Source organism: Manihot esculenta, chromosome 3 (genome assembly GCF_001659605.2).
Source record: "Manihot esculenta cultivar AM560-2 chromosome 3, M.esculenta_v8, whole genome shotgun sequence".
NCBI classification, from domain to species: Eukaryota; Viridiplantae; Streptophyta; class Magnoliopsida; order Malpighiales; family Euphorbiaceae; genus Manihot; species Manihot esculenta.
In genome coordinates, this window is record NC_035163.2 from 25,033,850 (window position 1) to 25,056,795 (window position 22,946).

The 22,946-nt window shown below is 34.3% G+C and overlaps 3 protein-coding genes across 4 annotated transcripts; 1 reads left to right on the forward strand and 2 right to left on the reverse strand.

The window, feature by feature from the left end:
* The first annotated feature begins 1,910 nt into the window (after window positions 1–1,910).
* Window positions 1,911–7,399, forward strand: LOC110611467 (ABC transporter B family member 15). Its single transcript, XM_021751836.2, has 7 exons — window positions 1,911–2,239; window positions 2,343–2,397; window positions 2,505–2,692; window positions 3,067–3,524; window positions 3,619–4,159; window positions 4,369–6,326; window positions 6,502–7,399. Exons 1-7 carry the CDS (start codon window positions 2,057–2,059, stop codon window positions 6,875–6,877), a joined length of 3,759 nt encoding a protein of 1,252 aa, XP_021607528.2. The 5' UTR covers window positions 1,911–2,056; the 3' UTR covers window positions 6,878–7,399.
* Window positions 7,400–7,764: 365 nt separating this feature from the next.
* On the reverse strand, window positions 7,765–10,042 carry LOC110611466 (probable gamma-secretase subunit PEN-2). Its single transcript, XM_021751834.2, has 2 exons — window positions 9,643–10,042; window positions 7,765–8,194 (listed from the first exon to the last, which is right to left on the reverse strand). Exons 1-2 carry the CDS (start codon window positions 9,914–9,916, stop codon window positions 8,034–8,036), a joined length of 435 nt encoding a protein of 144 aa, XP_021607526.1. The 5' UTR covers window positions 9,917–10,042; the 3' UTR covers window positions 7,765–8,033.
* Window positions 10,043–11,558: 1,516 nt separating this feature from the next.
* LOC110611465 (GDP-mannose transporter GONST1) lies at window positions 11,559–22,606 on the reverse strand. 2 transcript variants are annotated; one of them, XM_043954895.1, is made up of 11 exons: window positions 22,294–22,606; window positions 22,106–22,200; window positions 21,280–21,350; window positions 20,314–20,545; window positions 20,038–20,177; window positions 19,761–19,890; window positions 14,320–14,418; window positions 13,004–13,158; window positions 12,335–12,451; window positions 12,154–12,251; window positions 11,559–12,022 (listed from the first exon to the last, which is right to left on the reverse strand). In XM_043954895.1, exons 3-11 carry the CDS (start codon window positions 21,342–21,344, stop codon window positions 11,970–11,972), a joined length of 1,089 nt encoding a protein of 362 aa, XP_043810830.1. In that variant the 5' UTR covers window positions 21,345–21,350; window positions 22,106–22,200; window positions 22,294–22,606; the 3' UTR covers window positions 11,559–11,969. The 2 variants fall into 2 exon arrangements, with proteins under 2 accessions (XP_043810830.1, XP_043810829.1); XM_043954894.1 differs by having other exon boundaries at window positions 21,232–21,350; window positions 22,294–22,603.
* Window positions 22,607–22,946: the final 340 nt, after the last annotated feature.

Genomic DNA, 22,946 nt, shown 5'->3' on the forward strand with positions numbered 1-22,946 from the left:
ACTTCAGTCTAATTTAGTTATTGTCATTTGCGGTAATCATGGAAAGTAAAATGTAAGATTAACGGTGAAAGAAAAAGACAAAACGGCTGTAGGAAAATTAACACATAGATATTACTCTTCCTATCGCGTTATTCAAATATTTGTCATACAATTTAAGAGATTTTCCTCTACTAATAAAGATATGATTTTTTTTTTAAAAGAAAAATTTATCCATAGATACTAGATCGAATCTTGTTATTTTCTCGGGAAAACAAAATCTTGTTATTTCCAAAGGATATATGATGGTGTGTGGATCCTTTTGTGCGTCACTTTCGGTGTCGTTTTCTTTTTCATTTATATAGTACTAGAAAGATTTAAGAGTAGCTGTGTTTTTCCTGAGTTTTATCTCATCTTTTGTCTTCGATTGGGAAACGTTTTTCAAATGAGAGATAAGAAACTAAGCAAGACAAAACAAAGAGTTTGGCTGTCCATCATCGAACAGATTTTCCAAAGCTTCATCTCCGATAAGATTCCTTCACAGACAAGCCAATAGAAATTGCTTCGTAGTTGCACTGTTTGTTTCATTGGAATTTTTTTTCCTGCTCTTTTTTATTATTTCAAAGTTGTGGTTCTGGAAAGAATATCACTAACGATTCTTTTACTTTTGTGATTGAAGCCACAACTTGCATTAATTAGAAAAAAATATTATTTAGTCTTTATATTATTAAAAAATTTATTAATTAATTGCCTTAATTTTTTTTAAAAAAATTATTTTATAAATTTTGTTTATTTTATTTTTTTACACATTAAAAAAAATAAATTTTTATTAAGTTTTTAATCATATACTTATTTTAAAAATATTAAATTTTATTAAATAATAAAATTTATTTTAAGAGATTTTTTAAAAATAAAATAAAATTAAATAGAATTATAATAGTTAATTTATATATTAGTGAAAAAAATGGATAATATTACATAAAAAATATGAATATAATTTATAGAATAGAGAGAATAAAAAATATATAAGGTTTTAAAAATGCTATTAATTAATCTTTCAGCAAAAAGTTCTAAAATTTTATCAATATTAATAGACTTTTTATAAAATTAAAAAATCAAATTAATAAATTTTTTTAAATCACAGAATTAAATTATAAAATATCTAATAAATAAAATTAATAAAAAATTAATTAATAAATTTTTTAAAATCTCATAAATATTTTAATATATTTTTTAAATTTTAGATATTCACTAATAAATTTTTCTATTAACACATAAATTTCTCTTAAAAAAGAAAGAGAATTCTAGTGCACCTGACGGACACAGTGACTTAGATAACCTTAGGTGTCTGATAATTTTAGCAATTACAAGTTTTTATCAAAGAAGATTAAATAAAAACAGCAGAAAAAAAAAAAGATTAGATTATATAAATAATATAAATTCTTGGTTGACACGTTCAATATGATTGGGCATTACCTACACGTGTCACAAAAATATTCTGATGGCCCCACCTAAGAGAAAAACTCATTTTCATCTCTGGCCCTTGATGATATCTGCTGCCAAGAAAAACAACAACAAAAATGGGAGGCCTAATAGAAAACTTTCATAACATAAAACAAAGAGAAACTGCCTTCACCTAGCAAAGCAAGAGTGCAGAAATAGTCTACTGAGACAACAGCCTCAGGATCATCAAATCAAGGTTGTCTTTTTTCTATGATTAATAAGCATAGAGTAATTCTAAGCAAGAAACTTAACCTGCATATGGACAAAGTAAACAAAATAACAACAGGAAGGCTGGAAACTGGACTGTCTAGTTAGAGCAATAGATTCCTTAGCAGCAAAAGGAATCTGTGCCGGCATATTTTGTAAAGTACATTAGCTACATGTATTTGGCATTGGCCTTGGAGGGCATGAAACATGGACAAAGCGAAAAATATTAGATAGAGATAGAGGCCTGCAATCAATTAAACTGTGGCTAATAGTACTTGGTGATTCTATATAAAGCAATGCAATTTCAAGTTATGAATTGATGAAGTTTGATTAGGCCTTAAATAAACATCATTACTCTCCTATTCAGACAATGGGGGACAAAGGTAGCATGTTTAGATACGCTGATGGAACCGACAAGTTATTGATGTTATTTGGGGCTTTGGGCAGCATTGGAGATGGATTGCAGTACGCTCTTACAATGTATGTTCTTAGCCATGTCATCAATGAATATGGAAGTCCTAATAGCTCTTTGTCTAATGATACAGTAGACAAGGTAAGCCTATAGCTCTTTCAAAACATGCCAGTTTTTTCTTACATTCATTTTACATAATGTCATGAACTTTCTTAACTTAATCTCTGTTTATTCCTCTTGTCAGTATTCACTCAAGCTGCTGTACGTTGCGATTTTCGTAGGAGTTTCTGCTTTTGTTAGTAAGTTCATTCACAGTCTAACAAAATAATTTCAAGAATTATTATCAGGAGATAAAGAGGAAGATTTTCAAGTTCTGTGGTTTATTTTGGCGAAATTACTTTTGCAGAGGGGATGTGTTGGACAAGAACTGCTGAGAGACAGACTTCTAGAATGAGAACAGAATATCTGAAGTCTGTACTTAGACAAGAAGTTGGTTTCTTTGACACCCAAGAAGCAGGTTCTTCCACAACCTATCAAGTTGTCTCAACTATCTCCAACGATGCCAATGCAATTCAAGTTGCAATATGCGAAAAGGTCTAGCCTCAACGAAATTTACTTCAAAGCCTAATTGTAGGAGATGAATAGCCTATGCTGACAAAAACGAGTCAAACCAAATCAACCTGGTGCACAAAATATCCTAGGATATCTTGTTCTGATTCTTGCATCTCTATAATAATGAAGCTTGACAAATATGATAGATAAACCTGGAATAGGTCTGATCCTATGTTCCAGTCAATAGATAATCCATTCACTTCAATGTGTTACTATGTTATGTTGATCATTGCACTCCCAAATCATGCATAGATTGAATGCTAAGTAATTCAGTGGTTAATTATAGATGCAAGAAGAAATCTAAAGAAAACAATCTTTCTTCTCTGTGCTAAAAAAGGATCATTTCTTGATTGTAGATACCTGACTGCCTTACATATATGTCAACCTTCGTCTTCTGCCTCGTGTTTTCCTTCGTGTTATCATGGAAGCTTGCTTTGGCTGCACTGCCTTTATCAATGATGTTCATTGTTCCGGGACTTGTATTTGGGAAGCTCATGATGGATGTTACAATGAAGATGATTGAATCTTATGGGGTTGCTGGTGGGATTGTGGAACAAGCAATTTCTTCAATAAGAACTGTGTATGCATATGTCGCAGAGCGCGAGACATTAGATAGGTTCAGCCGTGCACTTCAGACGACACTGGGACTAGGAATAAAGCAAGGTTTTGCAAAAGGCTTGATGATGGGAAGCATGGGAATCATTTATGTAGGTTGGGCTTTTCAGGCTTGGGTTGGCACTTACTTGGTAACTAGCAAAGGAGAAAAGGGTGGCTCCATCTTTGTAGCTGGAATCAATGTGATCATGGGAGGATTGTGAGTTATCTGCTCTTGTCAACTTCTCTTAGAGGTAGGCTTTATGAATATGATTTCAACTTCAGAACTCATAGTTTCAGTTTTGTATTTGCAGGAGCATTTTGGGTGCACTACCAAATCTAACTTCCATCACAGAGGCAACAGTTGCTTCTACTCGTATTTTCGAAATGATCGATCGAACTCCTAGTATCGACTCAGAAGACAAGAAAGGAAAGGCTTTGTCATATGTAAGAGGAGAGATTGAATTTAAGGGCATCTATTTTAGTTACCCATCAAGACCTGATACACCAATCTTAAACGGCTTGAATCTTACAGTTCCGGCTGGTAAGACTGTTGGTCTTGTAGGCGGCAGTGGTTCTGGAAAGTCTACAGTTATTTCATTGCTTCAAAGATTTTATGACCCTGTTGAAGGAGAAGTTCTCCTGGATGGGTACAAAATAAGGAGACTTCAGTTGAAATGGTTGAGATCCCAAATGGGTCTAGTTAATCAGGAACCAGTCCTTTTTGCAACATCTATAAAGGAGAATATACTATTTGGGAAGGAAGGAGCTTCAATGGATGATGTGATAAATGCTGCTAAGTCAGCAAATGCTCATGACTTCATTGTTAAGTTACCAGATGGATATGAAACTCAAGTAACCTTTCTTTTTACTCTCATCTCAATTCAAAGGTTTAAATTCTAGACTCGTATTCTTGAATTGATTCAAAAGAACTTAGATATGCATGATCATGCAGAGAAATTTCATAACTTAACATTACAAAGTAAAAGGTTGCTATATAGTTGCACAAAATTCAGTGAGTTATAACTTGTGTGATTAACAACATGAGCTCGGTTTGTTAACAGGTTGGCCAATACGGATTCCAAATGTCTGGTGGGCAAAAGCAGCGAATCGCTATAGCAAGGGCTTTAATTAGGAACCCCAAAATCCTGCTGCTTGATGAGGCAACTAGTGCACTTGATACACAATCTGAAAGATTAGTGCAAGAGGCAATTGATCATGCATCAAGAGGAAGGACAACAATTACCATTGCTCACCGCCTTTCCACGATCAGAACAGCAAAATTGATTGTGGTTCTTCAAGCAGGACGAGTAGTGGAATCAGGTTCTCATGAAGAGCTAATGCAAATGAGCTATGGACAAGGTGGGGAATACTCTCGGATGGTGCAGTTGCAGCAGATGGCAGCAGGAAATGAATCTCCTAGAGATTTTAGTCCTTACAACAATGTGAAAAACTTCCATAAGATGAATGTTGCACCAAGTCCAATCAGTGTGAGATCAAGCGCTCGAAACAGTCCAGCGCTATCTCCCTTCAGCCCTGCATTATCCTTGGGCACCCCCTATTCCTTTTCAGTCACATATGATCCTGATGATGACAGCATCGATGATGGCTTAAAGCGACAGAATTATCCTGCTACTTCTCAGTGGCGACTGCTGAAAATGAACACGCCTGAATGGGGCAGAGCTTTGGTCGGATGCTTGGCTGCAATAGGCTCTGGGGCAGTTCAACCTATAAATGCATACTGTGTGGGTTCACTTATAGCAAATTACTTTCGCACGGACAAATCTGCTATGAAGCATAAGTCTAGAACATTGTCCCTAGTTTTCCTAGGCATTGGAGCTCTCAACTTCACTACCAGCCTCCTCCAACACTACAACTTTGCAGTTATGGGAGAAAAACTGACAAAAAGAGTACGGGAGAAACTGCTTGCGAAGCTGATGACTTTTGAGATAGGATGGTTTGATGATGAAGAGAACACCAGTGCATCAATTTGTGCCAGGTTAGCGACTGAAGCTAACATGGTTCGGTCCCTTGTTGGAGATAGAATGTCCTTGCTGGTTCAAGCATTCTTTGGATCTCTCTTTGCTTATGCACTATCAATTGTTCTCTCATGGAGGCTAGCCCTGGTGATGATTGCAGTGCAACCATTAGTCGTTGGGAGCTACTATTCAAGGAGCATCTTGATGAAAAGTATGGCTGGGAAGGCACAAAAAGCACAAAAAGAAGGAAGCCAACTTGCCAGTGAGGCTGTCATTAACCACAGAACAATAACTGCATTCTCTTCTCAGAAGAGAATGTTGGGGCTCTTCAAAGATACCTTGAGAGGTCCTAAAGAAGAGAGTGTTAAACATTCCTGGCTCTCAGGTTTTGGCCTCTTTAGTGCTCAATTTTTCAACACAGCTGCTATTGCATTAGCTTACTGGTATGGTGGAAGGCTCTTGACAGAAGGGTCAATATCCCCAGAACACCTTTTCCAAGCATTTTTGATACTGCTTTTCACAGCCTATGTCATTGCAGAAGCTGGAAGTATGACTAATGATTTATCTAAGGGTGGCAATGCTGTTCGATCAGTGTTCGCAATCCTAGACAGGAAAAGCGAGATTGATCCAGATCATTCATGGGGATTAGACGTTAAGAAGAGGATAAAAGGTCACATAGATTTCAAAAACGTGTTCTTCGCATATCCAACAAGACCTGATCAGATGATCTTCAGGGGCCTGAACCTTAAAATTGATGCAGGAAAGACTGTGGCACTAGTAGGGCCAAGTGGTTCTGGAAAATCTACAATCATTTCCCTTATAGAGAGATTTTATGATCCATTGAAAGGATCGATTTTAATCGATGGACAGGAGATAATGAACTACAATTTGAAGATGCTTAGATCTTATATTGCATTAGTCAGTCAGGAGCCAACCCTGTTTGCTGGAACTATCAGGGAAAACATCACTTATGGTAAAGAGGATGCCGGAGAATCTGAAATAAAGAAGGCTGCAGTTCTTGCAAATGCAGATGAATTTATCAGGTAAGAGAAATACATTATACTCAATACTGAAGGGAGGCCCAAAAGAAAACATTTACCTCTGTTTATGTTGTAGATACAATTGAGGTCTCAAAGAATGACCTCCATAGAAGTAAATGCTACTCACTTTGTCTGACAATCTATTTTGTGCTTTTTTTTTTTTTTTTTTTTTTTGCAGTGGAATGAAAGATGGATATGACACATACTGCGGAGAAAGAGGAGTTCAGCTATCAGGAGGTCAAAAACAAAGGATAGCACTCGCTCGTGCCATACTCAAGAACCCCTCAATCCTTCTTTTGGATGAGGCTACCAGTGCACTTGACAGTGTCTCAGAAAGCCTAGTTCAAGAGGCACTTGAGAAGATGATGGTTCGTAGAACATGCATAGTTGTTGCTCACAGGCTATCAACTATACAGAAATCTGATAGCATTGCAGTTGTCAAAAATGGCAAGATTGTAGAGGAGGGTTCGCATAATGAACTTATCTCATTGAGTCGTGGGGGAGTATACTATTCTCTGATAAAAGAACAGAGAAGCAGCTCCACTTATCGCTGAATCAGAATGGTTGTGAATGAGAATCAATGACGCTCTAACTTCTGTAGATTCAAGTGTGGCCTTTACCCTGAAGAAAAATAAACTGCTTGAGCTTGCTGAACTCATGACATAGGTTTTCGATGCGGTATACTTAAAAGTTGAGATTATGTTTAGAAGAGCTCACAGTGTCAATGTTGTATTTATGTGTAGTATGCATCTATAAAGCTTACAGACAGTTGAAAACACTGAAATTACAGTGGGATTTAGATCATCAAGAGAAAATGAATTATCCTGCTTCACTGCCTTGTATTCCTAGATGAAAAATCCACATCCTTTGATCCTTACCTTCACTTCATGTTGAGTCTTGACAATCCTCCACATCTTTATCCTTCCATTCATCTTCACTAAATTTTTTTTTTTATCTCAGTCACGTACTTGCCATTCAGTCTCCGATCATCTAAGCAAAAGATAATATCTATGTACAAGATGTCGTTTAAGGCATACTCACTCAAACTAATAAAACTAATTAATAGTCTTAATTTAAAAAAAAATTATAATAATTTATCTAAAATACCTTTTGGATAGGCTTTTTAACATACTGATATTAAATGACTTTAAAACTAGTAAAGATTTATACAGAAAATAAAAATTAATATTTCCTAAAAATTCTCAAAATGAAAAATAATTTGGGACAAAAAAATTCTTTAACACACAATTATTATGGGACGGAGGGAGGTAATATCATATATCATCGTCAAATAATTCTTACCCATTAGCGTCCTTCAATTTCCCTAATTGGACACTCTGCCAAAGCCCTTTCCAGCATTGAATTCAGACGACAAAAACAGAAAATTCAATGAGGTCTAAATTGCAACTCACAAAGTTCATAAATAGTCACGGCAACTGTCTGAAGTTCAATATAAAATTTGATATCATTAAACCAATATCTGCATACTTGCCTCCATCACACCTTTCAGCATACAAATTCTCCCAATTTGCAGATAGAGATGATGAAGTTATATAACATAATAACAAAAACAAGAGTAATATCTAAGGCCTTCTCCATTACAAATAACAGGCTAGTGGCAGAATATACAAGACTATATGTTCAAAACCAGACAATCAAAAGACTTGAATGAATATTGTCATGACCTCTTAATTGCAAAAGAAAAAATGACTATACCCACCCCGTCAAGCCTAATCTGTCAGCAACATTGTACATGACAAGTTTATCCCAAAGAGGGCCAAAGAGTCCCTCCCCTCCGATCGCAAATGTCAAGGCCCATGAGCAAAGAAGAGCTGTGAATATTGAGAATCCAGCCGCTGATCTCACAACATCTGCAAGAAAGAAATGATGATTATTTAAACCAATGACGATAGCGGAGATAACCAAATTGGGCTTCAACAGATTATGTCAGACTGATTGGTGAATTAGAACACCAAATGACAAAATTCTTTAAAATTCAACATTCAAGTCTTTTTTTTTAATCGAAACATTCAAGTCTATCACCATGCAATCCCAACAAACACACAGTTGATTTCTTTTTCAAATAGACAGGACTGGAACTATATATCACTTTCCCCTTTGGAATCAAGAATTTCGTAAAATTTTAATTCAATTAATTTATTTTTCCATCAATTCTCTTCTTTGAAATGAAAGAATTTAATTCTTCTTATCTTAAAAAATAATTTAGATGGAATTGAAATCATATATGATTTTATAAAACTTCATTTGAATCCTTTTCTTGTAAAATGAATTGTTCTAAATGAAAGGTTTACGAATTGTAGAATGCTTCCAGCTAAAGAAAAACAATAAAATCGACAATTAAAATTCAGGTTTTGAGCTGCTGAAATGGTATTCAGCAGCAAAAGCTCCAACTCTATGTATTCATTAGTACACATAAAACTACATCATCAGGCTCTTGCTGCTTCACAGAAACTATTCATCGAATTGTACCTATTGTCCTTAATGATGTGAATAAGCAAGTAAAAGTTCCCAATTTCAATTTCAACAAGCTCATAATCTAGGACTTGGTTTCTTTTATAAGAAGGGGGGAGGGGCATCTGCAAAAATTGTAACTGTTACTTAAGAACCATTCTTCTAGACTTTCTTATGTGCAACAATTAACGTAACCAGATAACTTACTCATCCATAACATGCCGAGAGTGATAAGTGAACAAAGATATGCAACATAATGAGGCCAGTTTTTTGGATCAAGACGGCAACCGATAATAACATTCAGTAAGCAAATTGATGCCTACAGAGGAGCAAAGTGCTTCAACTAATGAGACTGGATATTCATGTCCGGTGCATATTTGTGATTTTTACAGGAAGAGACACTCAGTTGGAACTTAAGATAATCCTTCTCAGAAAGCAAAATTATATAAAAAAAAAAAAGTTCATCTCATGGTTCAAATTAAAGGTTATCATTTCCAACACAATAAAATTGTTTGAAAGCTAGTTCTTTTGCTTGATGCTAGAATATACAGAATGAATCTCAAGATATCATATTGTGGATGGTGTCTTCAGAGAAGAGCAAGAAATGAATTATTGAATCACTAAAGCATGAACAAATTATACAGAATCAGGGTAAGTTAGAAAAATGTTGATAAACAGATCCAAATAGAGATCTTTGTGTTGGCCTTGATTGTTTTAATATTATGATCTACCAAAAATTGCCAAACCCAAATCAAAGAAAAAGGTTATAAGAAAAATCAATTCAATGTAGCATAAGAAAAACCAATTCAATCTACAAGCAAAGGAAAAAATAGGAGAGAGAAATTACAGGGACGAATGCGGGGGAAGGAGCTGGAGTGCCGGAGAACAGGCCAGAAGTAGAAGCAATTGACTGCCCATAGCCAAGGCAAGAACGCAAATCCGAACTTGTAGAATCTGCGGGCATGGCTCAACGATTCGTCCTCCGAGAGACCCAGTGGGCCATCTACTGTGGGCCACACCGGTGCTGATGATAATATGGAATTACTGGTAGAATTAGGGTTGCCAGTTGCGGCAGAACCGGCGGCACCAGTGGTGGTGGAATTAGCCTGTGAGCCTTCCATACAAATTGTCCGCTTTTGCTCCCCGTGTCTTCAAGCTTGCTGGAATCTATACCTACCCACTCGCCCGTCTTTTTTTATTTTTCTTTTTCCTTTTTTTTCAGTCCTCCCTCATCATGCCAAGTTACAAAAAGTGCTAGTTGATAAAAAAATTTGACTCAAATGATTTCTTCATTAATTTTCTTTCTATTAGAGATTTAAATTTTTTTAAAAAAATCTAAAACATTTATTCAAACAATGTATAGATATAATGCCCTTCAATACACAATTCCCAAAGAATTAAATCATTATATAGTTCATAAATTTAAATTTCAGCAAATAAAGAATAATAAAATTAATGGTGTAAATAATATTAATAGGATGGCAACAGATAAGATATTTTTGGATATTTTTAAATATTCGATTCAATTAAATTTTAATAGAACGAATTTAAATAGTTATAATCAAATTTAGGACGGATTCATATTTAAAAAATAATACCTTTCTAATTTAATGGATGGATATACATAGAGGTGAGCAGTCGGTCGGTTCGGTTCAAAACCGAACCGAACCGAATAAACTAAAAACTAAAATTTTAGTGTTTATAAAAATCGAACCGAACCGATTTTGGTTAGAAATCGAACCGAACCGGTCTGATTCGGTTCGATTCGGTTCGGTTTGATCGGTTTCGAATTTTAATAATTTTTTTATTTTTTACACTTTATTTTTAGTATTTTAAAATTTAATTAAAATATTTTAATTTTAATATGATTTAATTTCTCTATATTATTGAAAAAACATATTATTATTACTAATCGGTTCGGTTCAGTTTTTTCGGTTTTTTCTGATCAAAACCGAACCGAACCGAAATCACCGAAATTTTTAAAATTAAAAATCGAACCGAACCGAAATATATAAAAAACCGAACCAAATTTTTAAATCGACTCGGTTCGGTCGGTTTTTTTAGTTTGAACCGAATACTGCTCACCCTAGATACACACTATCGGAATCCATTTATATAAATAATTAATTTAATATAAAAATTATATTTTACAACAATATTTATAATTTTTTATATATTTTTATTTAAAAATTTAAATTTAAATATTTTTAAAAATATTGAGTTTTTTGAATAAAAATTATTTATAAAAAAATTTCTATAAATTATTAATTAAAATATATAAAATAAAAGAGTTCAGATTTTATTTTAATAATAATTGAATTTATGACGAATTTAAATAGTTTAAATTAATTTTTAATTGAATTTAAAAACGAGTTGGAATATTACTAGTATAAATGAAATTTAAATTTGAATTTCAATAGTTTAATTTTTGCAGTAACATACCCGTTTATATGCCCAAATGTTGAGGATAAAGTGTGCATAAAAAGGAAATATTAAGCTTTTTCGTTAATTTATGATGCATACATCTCTTTTCAATTTAAGATAACTCATGATTCTTTTAACAAAAACATTAATCGGTTAAACTGTGTAATTTATTATTTTAATTGAAAAATGAAATTACAATGCTTTAGTTTAATTGAATAGATAAAGAAAAAAAAATGTCTTTAGTCATTAATTTTCTTCCTCTTGTAAGTCTTGCAATACAGATTTTTCAGATTAAATTTGAAATATCATTTACAGAAAACTATCTATAAAATTCAAGTCACCAAGAAACTACAAGATCAGAAGTAATTAATTAGTTAAAATTTTACAAAACTTGACCATACCTCAATCATAAATACCAACAGTACAAGGAGAATCCTCAAAGACTAGAACACCTAATACAAAAAGAAAAAGATGAGCTGCCCATACAAAGTACTGGCTAAACATTGAAGTGGCAGCTTCTTTCATTACAATAAAACTGGCAGAATCCTTTTTTCACTGAACCATGGAGTTTTCAGCATGTATCAGCATTCGGCTGAATGGATAGAAAAATCTCCATGTTTTGTCCATATCAATGTGAACTGCTCAACTGATTTGCCATTGCCATGAAGTATACAAGTGAACAGACAGTTCAACCAAGTAGACAATTTTATCAAGTGTACTGCAGTTATATAGATGTCACGGTATTCGAGACTAAGATCTCTGCTGCATTTTGGCTCGCGCAAAAAATACTCCCGCCAGCAAACCTATACAGTGCAATTACGTTGGTTTAGCTAGAAAATGCAATTCAAACAGATGGTGGGAGGCAAACCAGTGTCTACTCTTGTTTATGCAGATAATCATGTGACTGTCAAAGCAAAAAGTTAGATGAACATACCAAAAAAGATGCTTGCAGAGTTCTCCAAACTCGTAGGTACTTTGAATAGAAGGATTCCAGCAATTGACAGGGGAATCTTATTCAGTGATCCCACAAGGCTGCCGAATGCAAGTAAATGATGAGAAAATTGTTGAATAAATCTTTCAATAATTAGCCACTGACTATTTTTTTTTTTCCATACCTGTATGTGGTAGCGCCGGTTTGATGGAGGAACCACATAGAGGTAAAGCTGATTGCCAGACCCAAAAAACCACTTAATGTTATTACCAGCCAGAAGAGAGGTAGCCTCAAGAGTGGTCTGCCAAGTTAATTTCACGCCTTGTGAGGTTCAATAAGACAAGCATTTTATAACCAAAAAAAAAAAAAAGGGAAAGAAACACGATGTTCAACTCAAGAAAACTGGTAAAGCTGATGGACATGTCTACTCTTCATGCACTGCTCATCTATGACCATAAAATGTACAATAATGAAAAGAGAATTGAAGGATATGAAATTGATTGCTAATTTAAAGATGGAATGCCTGACGTCAGGCAATGAGATTATACATAAAAGAGCAACAAAAAATAAATAAATTTTGTGAGGCATGAATGGTTTCAGCAAAAGTAGTTAGCTGGTCCCAGCAAGGACATTTTGAATTTCAAAAAAAATCAATTCCAGATCATATAGCATAAGGAGTTGAAGGACAAAACATCCAATCCATATATCTTGTCAGTAAAATAAGCAAACCTCCAATCCACCAATGAACATCAAAACTTAGCATTTTTTTTATCAAACAAAGAGATAGCTAATACCTTCAAATCAGTAGTTAACCAAAGGAAAAAAAGGGAAACAAAAAAAGGAGAAAACTCACGTTCTGGAGAGATATTCGACCTCGTTGAAAACAAAAATTAGAATAATTCCCAAAGGCACTGATAGGGTATTATTTAGCAAAACCATTGAAAACTCGTTCAAGTTTCCAGATCTGGTGACTTGCTTTGCTGTATCCATGACCCTGCGTAGAGTCAGCTGCAGCAACAAAATAAAGAGACGAAAATTCCATCAGCTATCATTGAAATGAAATATATGCTAACTGAGACAGTTGGACAAAAGAAAAGCATATTAAATGGATTAAATAAATAAAATTTCTAAGAAACTATCTATCCCCAAAAGAAAAACACAAGAACTAGGTGCATCTACAATCAGCTTTTGACCTTGCAACTGCTCCTCCCAATTCTTTGAGCTTGATGGTTGATTATGTCAACCAAACAGTTTATTATTTTAGGAAAGAAAACACAAATAACATTTCAAAAGACAACCTTATCTCTAAGCTATTGCCATATCAATGTCTTAGGTTGAGAACCATATATCCAAAACAAGTCATTCCTAAAAATGCCCGAGAAAGATTCAATCATTCATTTTTTTTTCTCAACAAATCACAAGCTCCTGCTTAGTGCTGATGCAATCTAGGGAAATTAAGGACTGCATGTAAAAAAGTCTGAACAGAATTTAGAACAAGGCTAAAAAGAGGCTTAAATATCTGATATTCTGCATTTTTCAGCAAAAACCTAGCAAAAGAGCCAACGTGACAACCTGGATCCTAAGAGGTAGATCAAAGCTAAGAAACAAGGAAACTGAATTTTCTCATCTTCAAATATGGTTCGAATTCTTAGAGCAGCAAAGTTGCAGATGTGAAATGCTTGGTCTCCAAGTTCCCCAAATCTTAAACCTAATCCATGTGGATGTTTACCCTGTCAGTTATTTAAGTTTACAATCTTAACCAAATTTAGTAATACTGCAATCCCAGAATACCTCAATGTAGCATTAAACTGCAATTTCATGCTCAAGTGTAGTTAATCAATCTCCAAGTGTTCTTTTTTTCAGTTTGGTTATTCAAAAATGGAATTTGGGAGTTGTTTCTGAATTTGCGAATCAAGTACCCAACCATGTCAATGATTTTGATAATCTAGGATAAGCATGCCCCTTTTTCTTAATTGTGAAAAATCAATATTGCGTCCCCCATTCCAGATGTCTTCTATTTGACTGGGTTTGCAAGAAGAAGCATAGTGCCCAAAATTACCAATACTTGGAGATTTTAAACATCAAGAGTAAGGTGTGTGTGTGTGTGTGTTAGGTCCCATAAGGTGATTGCAAAAAGGTACAACGAAAACCTTTCAAACATATACTTACAGAATAAGATGCAGTTAAAAAACAATTGACGATCTGCCATGCATAGCCAACAGCATGAAAAGACAGATCAGTAATCCCTCCTGAAATTGCCGAAATTATCTGTGCAAGGCAAAGGCAAAAACTTTTTCTCAACTTCAATTTTAAATTTGTAGCAATATATAAAATATATCCATCACAAGCAAATTGTTCTTAATAATAGCAATAGTCCTGATCACAATAATGATAAATTGAAATAAATCAAGCACTATTACTACAACCAAAATGGTAATGGCCACAATCTAATACATGAACCAAACTTACATTAATTAAATTTTCCTTTTTTACTGGTCACTTGAGGTGTTATAAGAGATATACTCATGGTCAGAAGAAAGAGAAGTCGCAAGAAATTCAAGTCAATCATTGAAGATTTCCTGCTGCTGCTGTCAAGATTTTTTATTTGAATAAACTAGTTTTTTTGCTGATTTTATTTTCTTAATCACAGGAGGTTAATCCTTCATTTGTTATTATTTTTAGTTACTCATTTGTAAAAGGGCAATCCTCTATTTTCTGTTAATAATACCTCCATTGTAGGGATAGTTATCTTCCTCTTTTTTTTTATATATTTAAACAGCAGCTATCAATCAATGAAATTATCAGAAAATTTTCACAAATAGTTGTTGAGTACTTCACTCAAGAGATTTCAGATTCTCTCTTAATTCTATAAAAATAGGTAGGAAGAGGGAAAACTCATCTTCTTCTATTTTTCATAAACCAGATCCTCTGTTCCAAAGACCCTTAATTAGATCTCAAACCAGGACCTGTATCAATTTGGTATCAGAGCCGAAAGTTATGGAAGAATTAATTCAGCAACAGCTAGACCGTATCCTTACTATGTCCCTTAAATTTCTTCTGGAACAAAAACTATTGACTCCACCTCAACAAAAATGGTTTAGTAAATTATTAGATTTTTCTTTTACAGTAGAGTACAAGACTGGGCGTTTAAACAGTATGGCCAATGCTCTATCCCAACGACAGGAAGATTCAGTAACACTCATGGCCATTTCATTGCCCTAATCGGATTAGATGTTCTGAAATTCAGCACCAAATATCTCTCATACAAAATAATACTGTTGCAATTTCTTGGAGTATCAATAATGGATTGCTACTCTTCAAAAATAAAATCTACTTGCCTAAAAATTCTCCATCCATTCAAACCATCATTTCAACACCTTATAATCAAGGGGCCATGAGGGGTACCAAAAGGCTTTATTCAAAATTACAATAGGTTTTTACTGGGCAGGAATGAAGACACATGTAAAAGAATTCATTCATTCGTTCTTGTGATATCTGTCAGCGTCACAAGACCGAGAATCTTTTATCGGCGAGGCTCCTTCAGCCATTACCTGTTCCTACACAGATATGGTCTAATATCTCTTTGGATTTTATAGAGGGATTGTCAACGTCTGAAGAAAAGAATGTTTTGCTAGCACTGATGGACCGTTTTTCTAAATTTGCTCATTTCTTACCGATTTCGCACCCATACACTGCTGTAAGTGTGACTAGAATATTTTTTTGATAATATTTTTAAGTTACATGAGTTTCCAGAAACAATGGTTAGTGATCATGATGTAACATTTACAAATTCATTTTAGACTGAATTATTTCATTTGAGTGGCACTAAGTTAGCTTTCAGTTCAGTCCACCATTCGCAAAAAGATAGACAATCAGAGGTGGTAAATCGAACGATGAAAATGTGATCAAGCATAATTTAACCACATTTTTATTATATTTATTATTGCTTATTTACACATTTTTCAGCTTAATTTATGGTTTTTATCTTGTTTTTACAAAAAAGGAAGAAATTGAAAAAGTGCAGAAAATGACAGAAAAGTGATTGGGTCAGTAACTTGGCCAAATCACTGCCCAGATCAAACTGAAGCAGAAACCTGGAGGCAACAGTCAGAAGTGATTTGGGCAAGCGATCTGCCCAAATCACCCGCCCAAATCACTCGCAGAGACAGAAAGCAGAAAACTGGGATTAACTCACAAACAGTGAATGGGGGGGCAACGATCTGGGCAAATCACTGCCCAAATCAAAATGACAGCAGAGGCAGACAGAAGCGCGGGAAGAGAGGAAAATTTCAGATTCAAAAGCATTGCATTCCTACCACACTTCAAACTCTTCAAGACCAGTTCCAACTCAATTCTAAGAGTCTCAAGAGAGTCTTCCACCCAAGAAATTCCACTTACAACGAAATTCAAAGGAAAAAGGGGAATCAAGACTACAAAGACCAAATCAAATTGGGATTTCCAAGCCCTAATTGAATTGGGACTCTCCACCTATAAAATGGACAGCAATCAAACCTCTGATTAGCATCTCATCTTCAGCAATTCTGCAGAAAAATACAGCAGCTTGTCTCCTTCTTTTCTTTTGTGATTTAGTCCACCATGAGTGGCTAAAATCCATTCTTTTCTAGTTGAAGTTGGTGAATTTCAGATTTGTGATGAATTAGGAGATTTAAATCTCTATTATTAAACTCTTATTTACCTTCAATATTTATGCAATTTGATCTTTCTATAATTGTTGCTTTGCTTTTAGAATCAAGTTAGGCCTATTGCTTTTAATTGCTTGAGTAACAATTGTTTGAATAATTTAGGTTCGTAATTGCTTAGATTATTTAAACACACATTTAATCAAGTTGCATAATCTAAACTTGACCACGCGGTTGGCAAGGTTAGAATTAGGTTTCTCTAAGTCTTAATGCAGTTAACAGTTGTTCGATGCTAAAAGCCCCAAGGACGTTCCTTGGCAACTTGTTAACTAGTGTTTGATTAGCGAACGTTTCCTAATCAAACTAGAACTAAGGAGGAATTTGGATTGTGAGAAGCGTCTTCCACATCCTAAACTAATTTATTGAAATAAATAGGAGTGTTAAAGAATCAATGATCAATTCTAAACAATCTGAAATAGATCCATACTTCAACTAGAAGCTTTTCTCTTATTGATTTACTCATATTTAAATTATTTGCTTTCTATTGTTAATTAGCTTTAGTACATCTTCAAAACAAAACCCCCTTTTATTTGCTATTTCCTTGCCTTAGTCATTATTAGGAAGATATTTGGTGTCAAATCCCTGTGGTTCAACCCTATTGCCACTATCTACAAATTTATTTGTTGATTGATAATAGGTTTTATTTTTACGGTTTCGACAACCGCCTATCAAAATGTATCTTTGATGTTTCACTAGTGAGCATCCTACTAAATGGATGGATTGGTTGTCATGGGTAGAATACTACTACAACACCAGCTACCATACATCTCTACAAACCACCCCTTTTGATGTGGTTTATGGCAAGTCACCATGTTGTTTAATTTCATATACCCTAGGCAGTTCAATGATTGATGCAGTAGACCAAGCTCTCTAAACTAGAGATGAGGTATTGGGTTCTATTCGCCAATAATTATTGAGGGCACAACAAAAAATAAGACTGTTTATGATATGCGGCATCTTTCCCTTGAATTTCAAGTGGGTGACAAGATACTTCTCTGCTTGCAACCATATCAGCAATTATATTTAGCAAATCGGCGCCATAAAAAACTTTTAGCCAAATTTTATGGTCCTTTTACCATAACTCAACATATTGGGTCCATGGCGTATAAATTGGAATTGTCGGCTGATTCTCGTTTACACCCACCTCTGTGTTTCATGTGTCCAATTTAAAGGAATATAAGGAAGGTCCAACTTCAAGTATGACTTCCCTTCCCCTCATTGAACCTGAAGCTGTTGTTCCTCAACCTATGCCAATTTTAGAACATCTAATCTGAGCTGAGAAATTAGAGGTGTTAGTGTATTGGCAACATTCATCACCTGCAGGTGCTTCGTGGGAGTCAACTGCTGTCCTACAATAAAAATTTTTAAATTTTGCGCTTGAGAACAATTGCAATGTCGAAGGAGGGAGAATGTTACAGGTCACTTGAGGTGTTATAAGAGATATACTCATGATCAGAAGAAAGAGAAGTCACAAGAAGTTCAAGTCAATCATTGAAAATTTCCTGCTACCACTGTCAAGATTTTTTATTTGAATAAATTAATTTTTTGTTGATTTTATTTCCTTAATCGTAAGAGGTTAATCCTCCATTTGCTATTTATTTTTAGTTACTCATTTGTAGGAGGGCAATCCTCCATTTTCTGATAATAATCCCTCCATTGCGGGGGATGGTTATCTTCCTCATTTGTATATTTAAACAGTAACTATTAATCGATGAAATCATAAGAAAATTTTTTTAAATAGTTATTGGGTACTTAATTCAAGAGATTTCAGATTCTCTCGTAAAAATAGATAGGGAGAGGGGAAACTCATCTTCTTCTACTTTTCACAAACCAGAGCTTCTATTTCAGAAACCCTTAACTAGATCCCAAACCAGGGCCTGTATCATCCTTTCTATAATTGACCAAATGACAGTGGCCACAATCTAACAAGTTTATTCACCTATGCAATTTCCCAGCCCACATCCCTTGAATATATTTTTTTGCTTATATGAAAGTAAAAGCACCATTATGTAATAAATAGTTTATCCTACCATAAAATGTTAAGTGTTGAGTTAGTTCTCCAAGTTGCTATAGTACAAAATCAATTCATGTAAGATTTATTACTAAAGATGCTGTCACATTCAAAAGAAATATGCAACTAAATGGTATATAGGATGTCTCTCTCTCAAAGGTAGACAAGCTGATACACATCTACAGGAGGAAGGAAAGAATGAATCTACGCAAGAACAATAGAATAATCGAGAAGTTGGGACCACTTGGAGAGTATATTCCCACAGATCAAAGAAATCAATTGGGGGACAGATGGAAATACCGTTGCAAGGAAAAGCATGATCCATGTGAGGGTATGTCTGAAAGGCTATATATATAGAATAAGACGAGAGGGAGGATTCCATTCGATTATCTAGTTTTTCTTGTATTTGTTTCCCTGCTGTTAAGCTTGGAAAGAGCAGAGGTTATTTGTAAAGATTACAAGAACTCTGTTTGGAAAATTCTCCATGTTCTGATCCTTTCATCAATATAGCAGAGCCTTTTTTCCTTCTTTAGACTCTATTAAATTCTTAACTCTATCAAATTGATCCGACCTGCCTGATAATCAATCTTTCTTTATATCCCTTCTTCTCTCTCAATAACAGCAATCAATCTCCCTTGCTTTGGAGTCGAATTTATCATTTTTATCTATTTCTGTTTTCTTTTAAATAGTCTTTACAGCAGCTTTCTCAAGTCCGAATGTATCAAGGGCCTACTTGACTAGGGAAAATGATGAGGTACTGACATGATTAAATGCAACCAACAAGCCAATGGCAAAAACTAGAATAACAAGTTGCTCAAGTTATTATAGGTACCATGTTATAAATTTTTTTGTTCCAAAAGAGGTCGCAATGATGATAAAAAATAAATTTACGAGCATACCATTAAGAACAGAGCCGCCCATACTCTGCTCTCATGATGCTTACTGAACAGATACATTTCACCGAGAGCAGTTATCACATTAGTAACATTCTTCAGGACTGTGACCATGGCAACATTAATATATTTCAAGCTGTGGAAAAAACCAAACAGATAAGAGTAAGATGATAAAACAGGAAAAAAACTATGGGTGGAAAAATTAAATTTTAAGTGTTTACTAATGTAATACAAGGCACCCCAAAATCTGATAAAGAACATAAAACATATAAAAACATCATACCTAAACATGCTTGTAATCAGCATTCCAACAAATATAACATTCACAGGCAACCAGACCTTAATCAGTCGCCAGGTAAGTGGTTCAGTTGATATTATGCCCAGAAAACTCAATACTGATACAATAATCACGGAGATAAGATTCTGCAACAAATAATAGAAATTTTCATCCGCTTGTTAGATATCAGAATCTGCTTCCAGAAGCTTAAACTTCAATGGCATTAAATTTAATTACATAAAAATCCTGCCAAAACCCAAGCATTTTATAACTTTGGAATACCTGATACAGCATCAAAGATATCCCAGCATTAAAATCATAGCTGGAAAGCACAAGCTTGTTCACTAGTATCATACTGCAGGAGGAAATGCAATATGCAAGGCCAGATAATAAGGCTTGATTTTGTATTTTAAAGACCCTATTACTACGTGCCATTTTGTCTCTGTCCTTTTCTAACTTGCCGCCTTCCAAGTCAATTTCATCATTTTCATGAGACTTCATTGAAAAAGATGACCTGGATGAAAATAGAAAATATTACATAGTGAGTAGTGACTAATTAAACAAAAAAGGAAGGACTTGACTAGTTAGTGCACACTCTCTTATTAACCTTCAATCTTACCCATTTAAAAGAGAGAGAGAGATAGAGAGAGAGAGATCCCAATCTTTTCCTAGACATTGTAAATCCCTGGCCCTAATGCTTTTCCTCTCGAAAGAAATGAAAATAACTTTATTTTATTGAGAATAAAAGGAAGATATTAATAAATAAACTTTGCATAAGATTTTTATATTTTTTAATCAAAGCAGCCATGCCAATGAACGAACTAAAACTTGCAGAAAATTAACAAGCCAATTCTGAATAATTTCTAGATATGTGATAAACTCAAGCTCAATTTAAATTTGAATGAAGTAAAATTTGAACACCATGGCATTCAATTACCAGTCCACTGGCCTAGTTGCAACTAAATATAATATACATCCAAGGGTTCTGATTTTGATTGTCTCACACATTCAATTATTCTTTGCAATTAAATCACTTGAAAAGGGGGGGGGGGGGGGGATGAAAATAAAGGGTAAAAAATTGGCAGGAAAACATCGTGAACCAAATATCATTTAAAGAAACTTGCATGATTCATCATACAATGTTAAAACTTAGCATAAGCACAATTTGAATGGAAAGATCAGTTAACTGGGAAAAAATACCTGTTAACTACATCTTTTCTTAATGGACTAGTTGTCTGGTCTACTAACCCATTTAACTCATGAAGTTTGAGGCCTCTTTCCCCACTTCGGCCAACCTTGCTTGTGTCTTCCATGATATTCTGTTTGTAAAGATAACAGGGAGAATCTTAGGACATGATCTTCACTTCAAGATAGAATATGGATAGCAAGCATGAAATTCCATGTCCTAAGCTAAAAAAATTAAATCACAAAATAATTAAATCACAAAATGGATGACAGAGACCATGGATGCTGTAGAAAATGAAATATTACATGCTCAACGATAGTCTGTAAAAATCAAGAATTGTGCTACCCATTTTCCTAAGCCATTACGTAGCTCTTATAAACATGCAGGACATATGAACACAACCTAAATGAACCAGGAATTATCATTCTTATCTCATTAAAATAATTAACAGCAATTGAAAATGCCATTAGACAACCAATAAAAATAGAATGGCTGCACAATTGTTCTTGAATAGAGTTGATATGTGTGGCTGTCATTTGAACATATAAACTAATGAAAAATTACACTGCCGCCATTCAAAACTATGAACAACTGAATACTAAATTTCGCTATTAGTTTTATTATGTTTCCAAGCAATCTCCACTAACTTTGCAACAGAAAATTAGAAGAGAAAGCAACATATAACAGAGAATCTGTCAAAAAATGCATTTCTAGACAGTTAATCCAAGATCAGGTTTATTGCTAAACCAAATTCCCTAGAAAATAAAGCCAAAGAGAAGGAATTTAAAAATTAATAATCTTAGACCACATGCCTTCCCAGCCAAAAACCCACAATAACAAGACCATGTGTTGACGCTTTGGAGAAAAGGGCAAAAGACTATGTTGTACCTCAAAAATGCTTCAAAAAATATCTGCTGCTCGAAGCCTGATTTGATTTGGATATGTTTCCTTTAACACCGATTACAGTCCTCTCTGATGCATTTCTACAAAAACCCATAAAACCACCACGAAACTAGTAAGAAAAAAATGAACCATTGAACAAGGAATGGACGCAAGAGCTTCTAACATAAACCTACCTTTTGTTCAAATAGCCTTATTTCCCAAATCAACTCAATTCAGCCAAACCAAACTACCAGTGTCCAGTTTCAGTGGAATCTGTGAAGGCACAAGTGGGTGAAGTGGAGGGGAGAAGAAAGAGAGGCTGCTATAGTTGGCTGGCTGAGAGCAGAGCGAGAGAAGCAGACGGATTGTGAGAGATCAGTGATAAAAATCGTGGGCAGCCACTCGCTTTGGCCGCAGCAGTTCAGGGGCTACTATATACTTTGAATAAAAAGGATGGAGATAGGTGGAAGTTGGAAGGAAATTTTGCTGTCTTTTTAAAAAGTCAAACTGAGCTGAAGATTTATCTCAAGCCAGTTTCAAACCTCTTTACAAAAAATGTCTTAATCCCTAATTACGTAATTAGAAATAGGAAAAAAATGACAAAATTCAAAAATATATATAACAGTTTTTTATTATTTTAAAATTGACATTTTTTTATCACTCAAAACGCTATAAGTTCAAAAAAACACTATGTAGATGTGGAATTTTTTTTCACCACTGTGTTTATACTCAAGGGTGTTATTTGATGGTAAATAAACTAAATAGCTAGAATTTTTCATAAAATATAAAAATATTTAATTGAATTTTCATTATTAAATTATTTTTTTTAACTTTTTTATCATAAGTA

What these genes read in the sequence shown, in the direction of transcription:
- LOC110611467 (XM_021751836.2), top strand. Translation starts at nt 2,057, where the DNA reads ATGGGGGACAAAGGTAGCATGTTTAGATACGCTGATGGAACCGACAAG. An exon ending in AGGAGTTTCTGCTTTTGTTA is followed by an intron (nt 2,398 to 2,504) that starts GTAAGTTCATTC and finishes TTACTTTTGCAG; the next exon opens with AGGGGATGTGTTGGACAAGA. An exon ending in AATGCAGATGAATTTATCAG is followed by an intron (nt 6,327 to 6,501) that starts GTAAGAGAAATA and finishes TTTTTTTTGCAG; the next exon opens with TGGAATGAAAGATGGATATG.
- LOC110611465 (XM_043954894.1), bottom strand. Translation starts at nt 21,344, where the DNA reads ATGGAAGACACAAGCAAGGTTGGCCGAAGTGGGGAAAGAGGCCTCAAA. An exon ending in GTCGAATATCTCTCCAGAAC is followed by an intron (nt 12,452 to 13,003) that starts GTGAGTTTTCTC and finishes TTAACTTGGCAG; the next exon opens with ACCACTCTTGAGGCTACCTC. An exon ending in ACCGGCGCTACCACATACAG is followed by an intron (nt 12,252 to 12,334) that starts GTATGGAAAAAA and finishes TGCATTCGGCAG; the next exon opens with CCTTGTGGGATCACTGAATA.
- LOC110611466 (XM_021751834.2), bottom strand. Translation starts at nt 9,916, where the DNA reads ATGGAAGGCTCACAGGCTAATTCCACCACCACTGGTGCCGCCGGTTCT. An exon ending in CTTCCCCCGCATTCGTCCCT is followed by an intron (nt 8,195 to 9,642) that starts GTAATTTCTCTC and finishes TCTTTCTTGCAG; the next exon opens with ATGTTGTGAGATCAGCGGCT.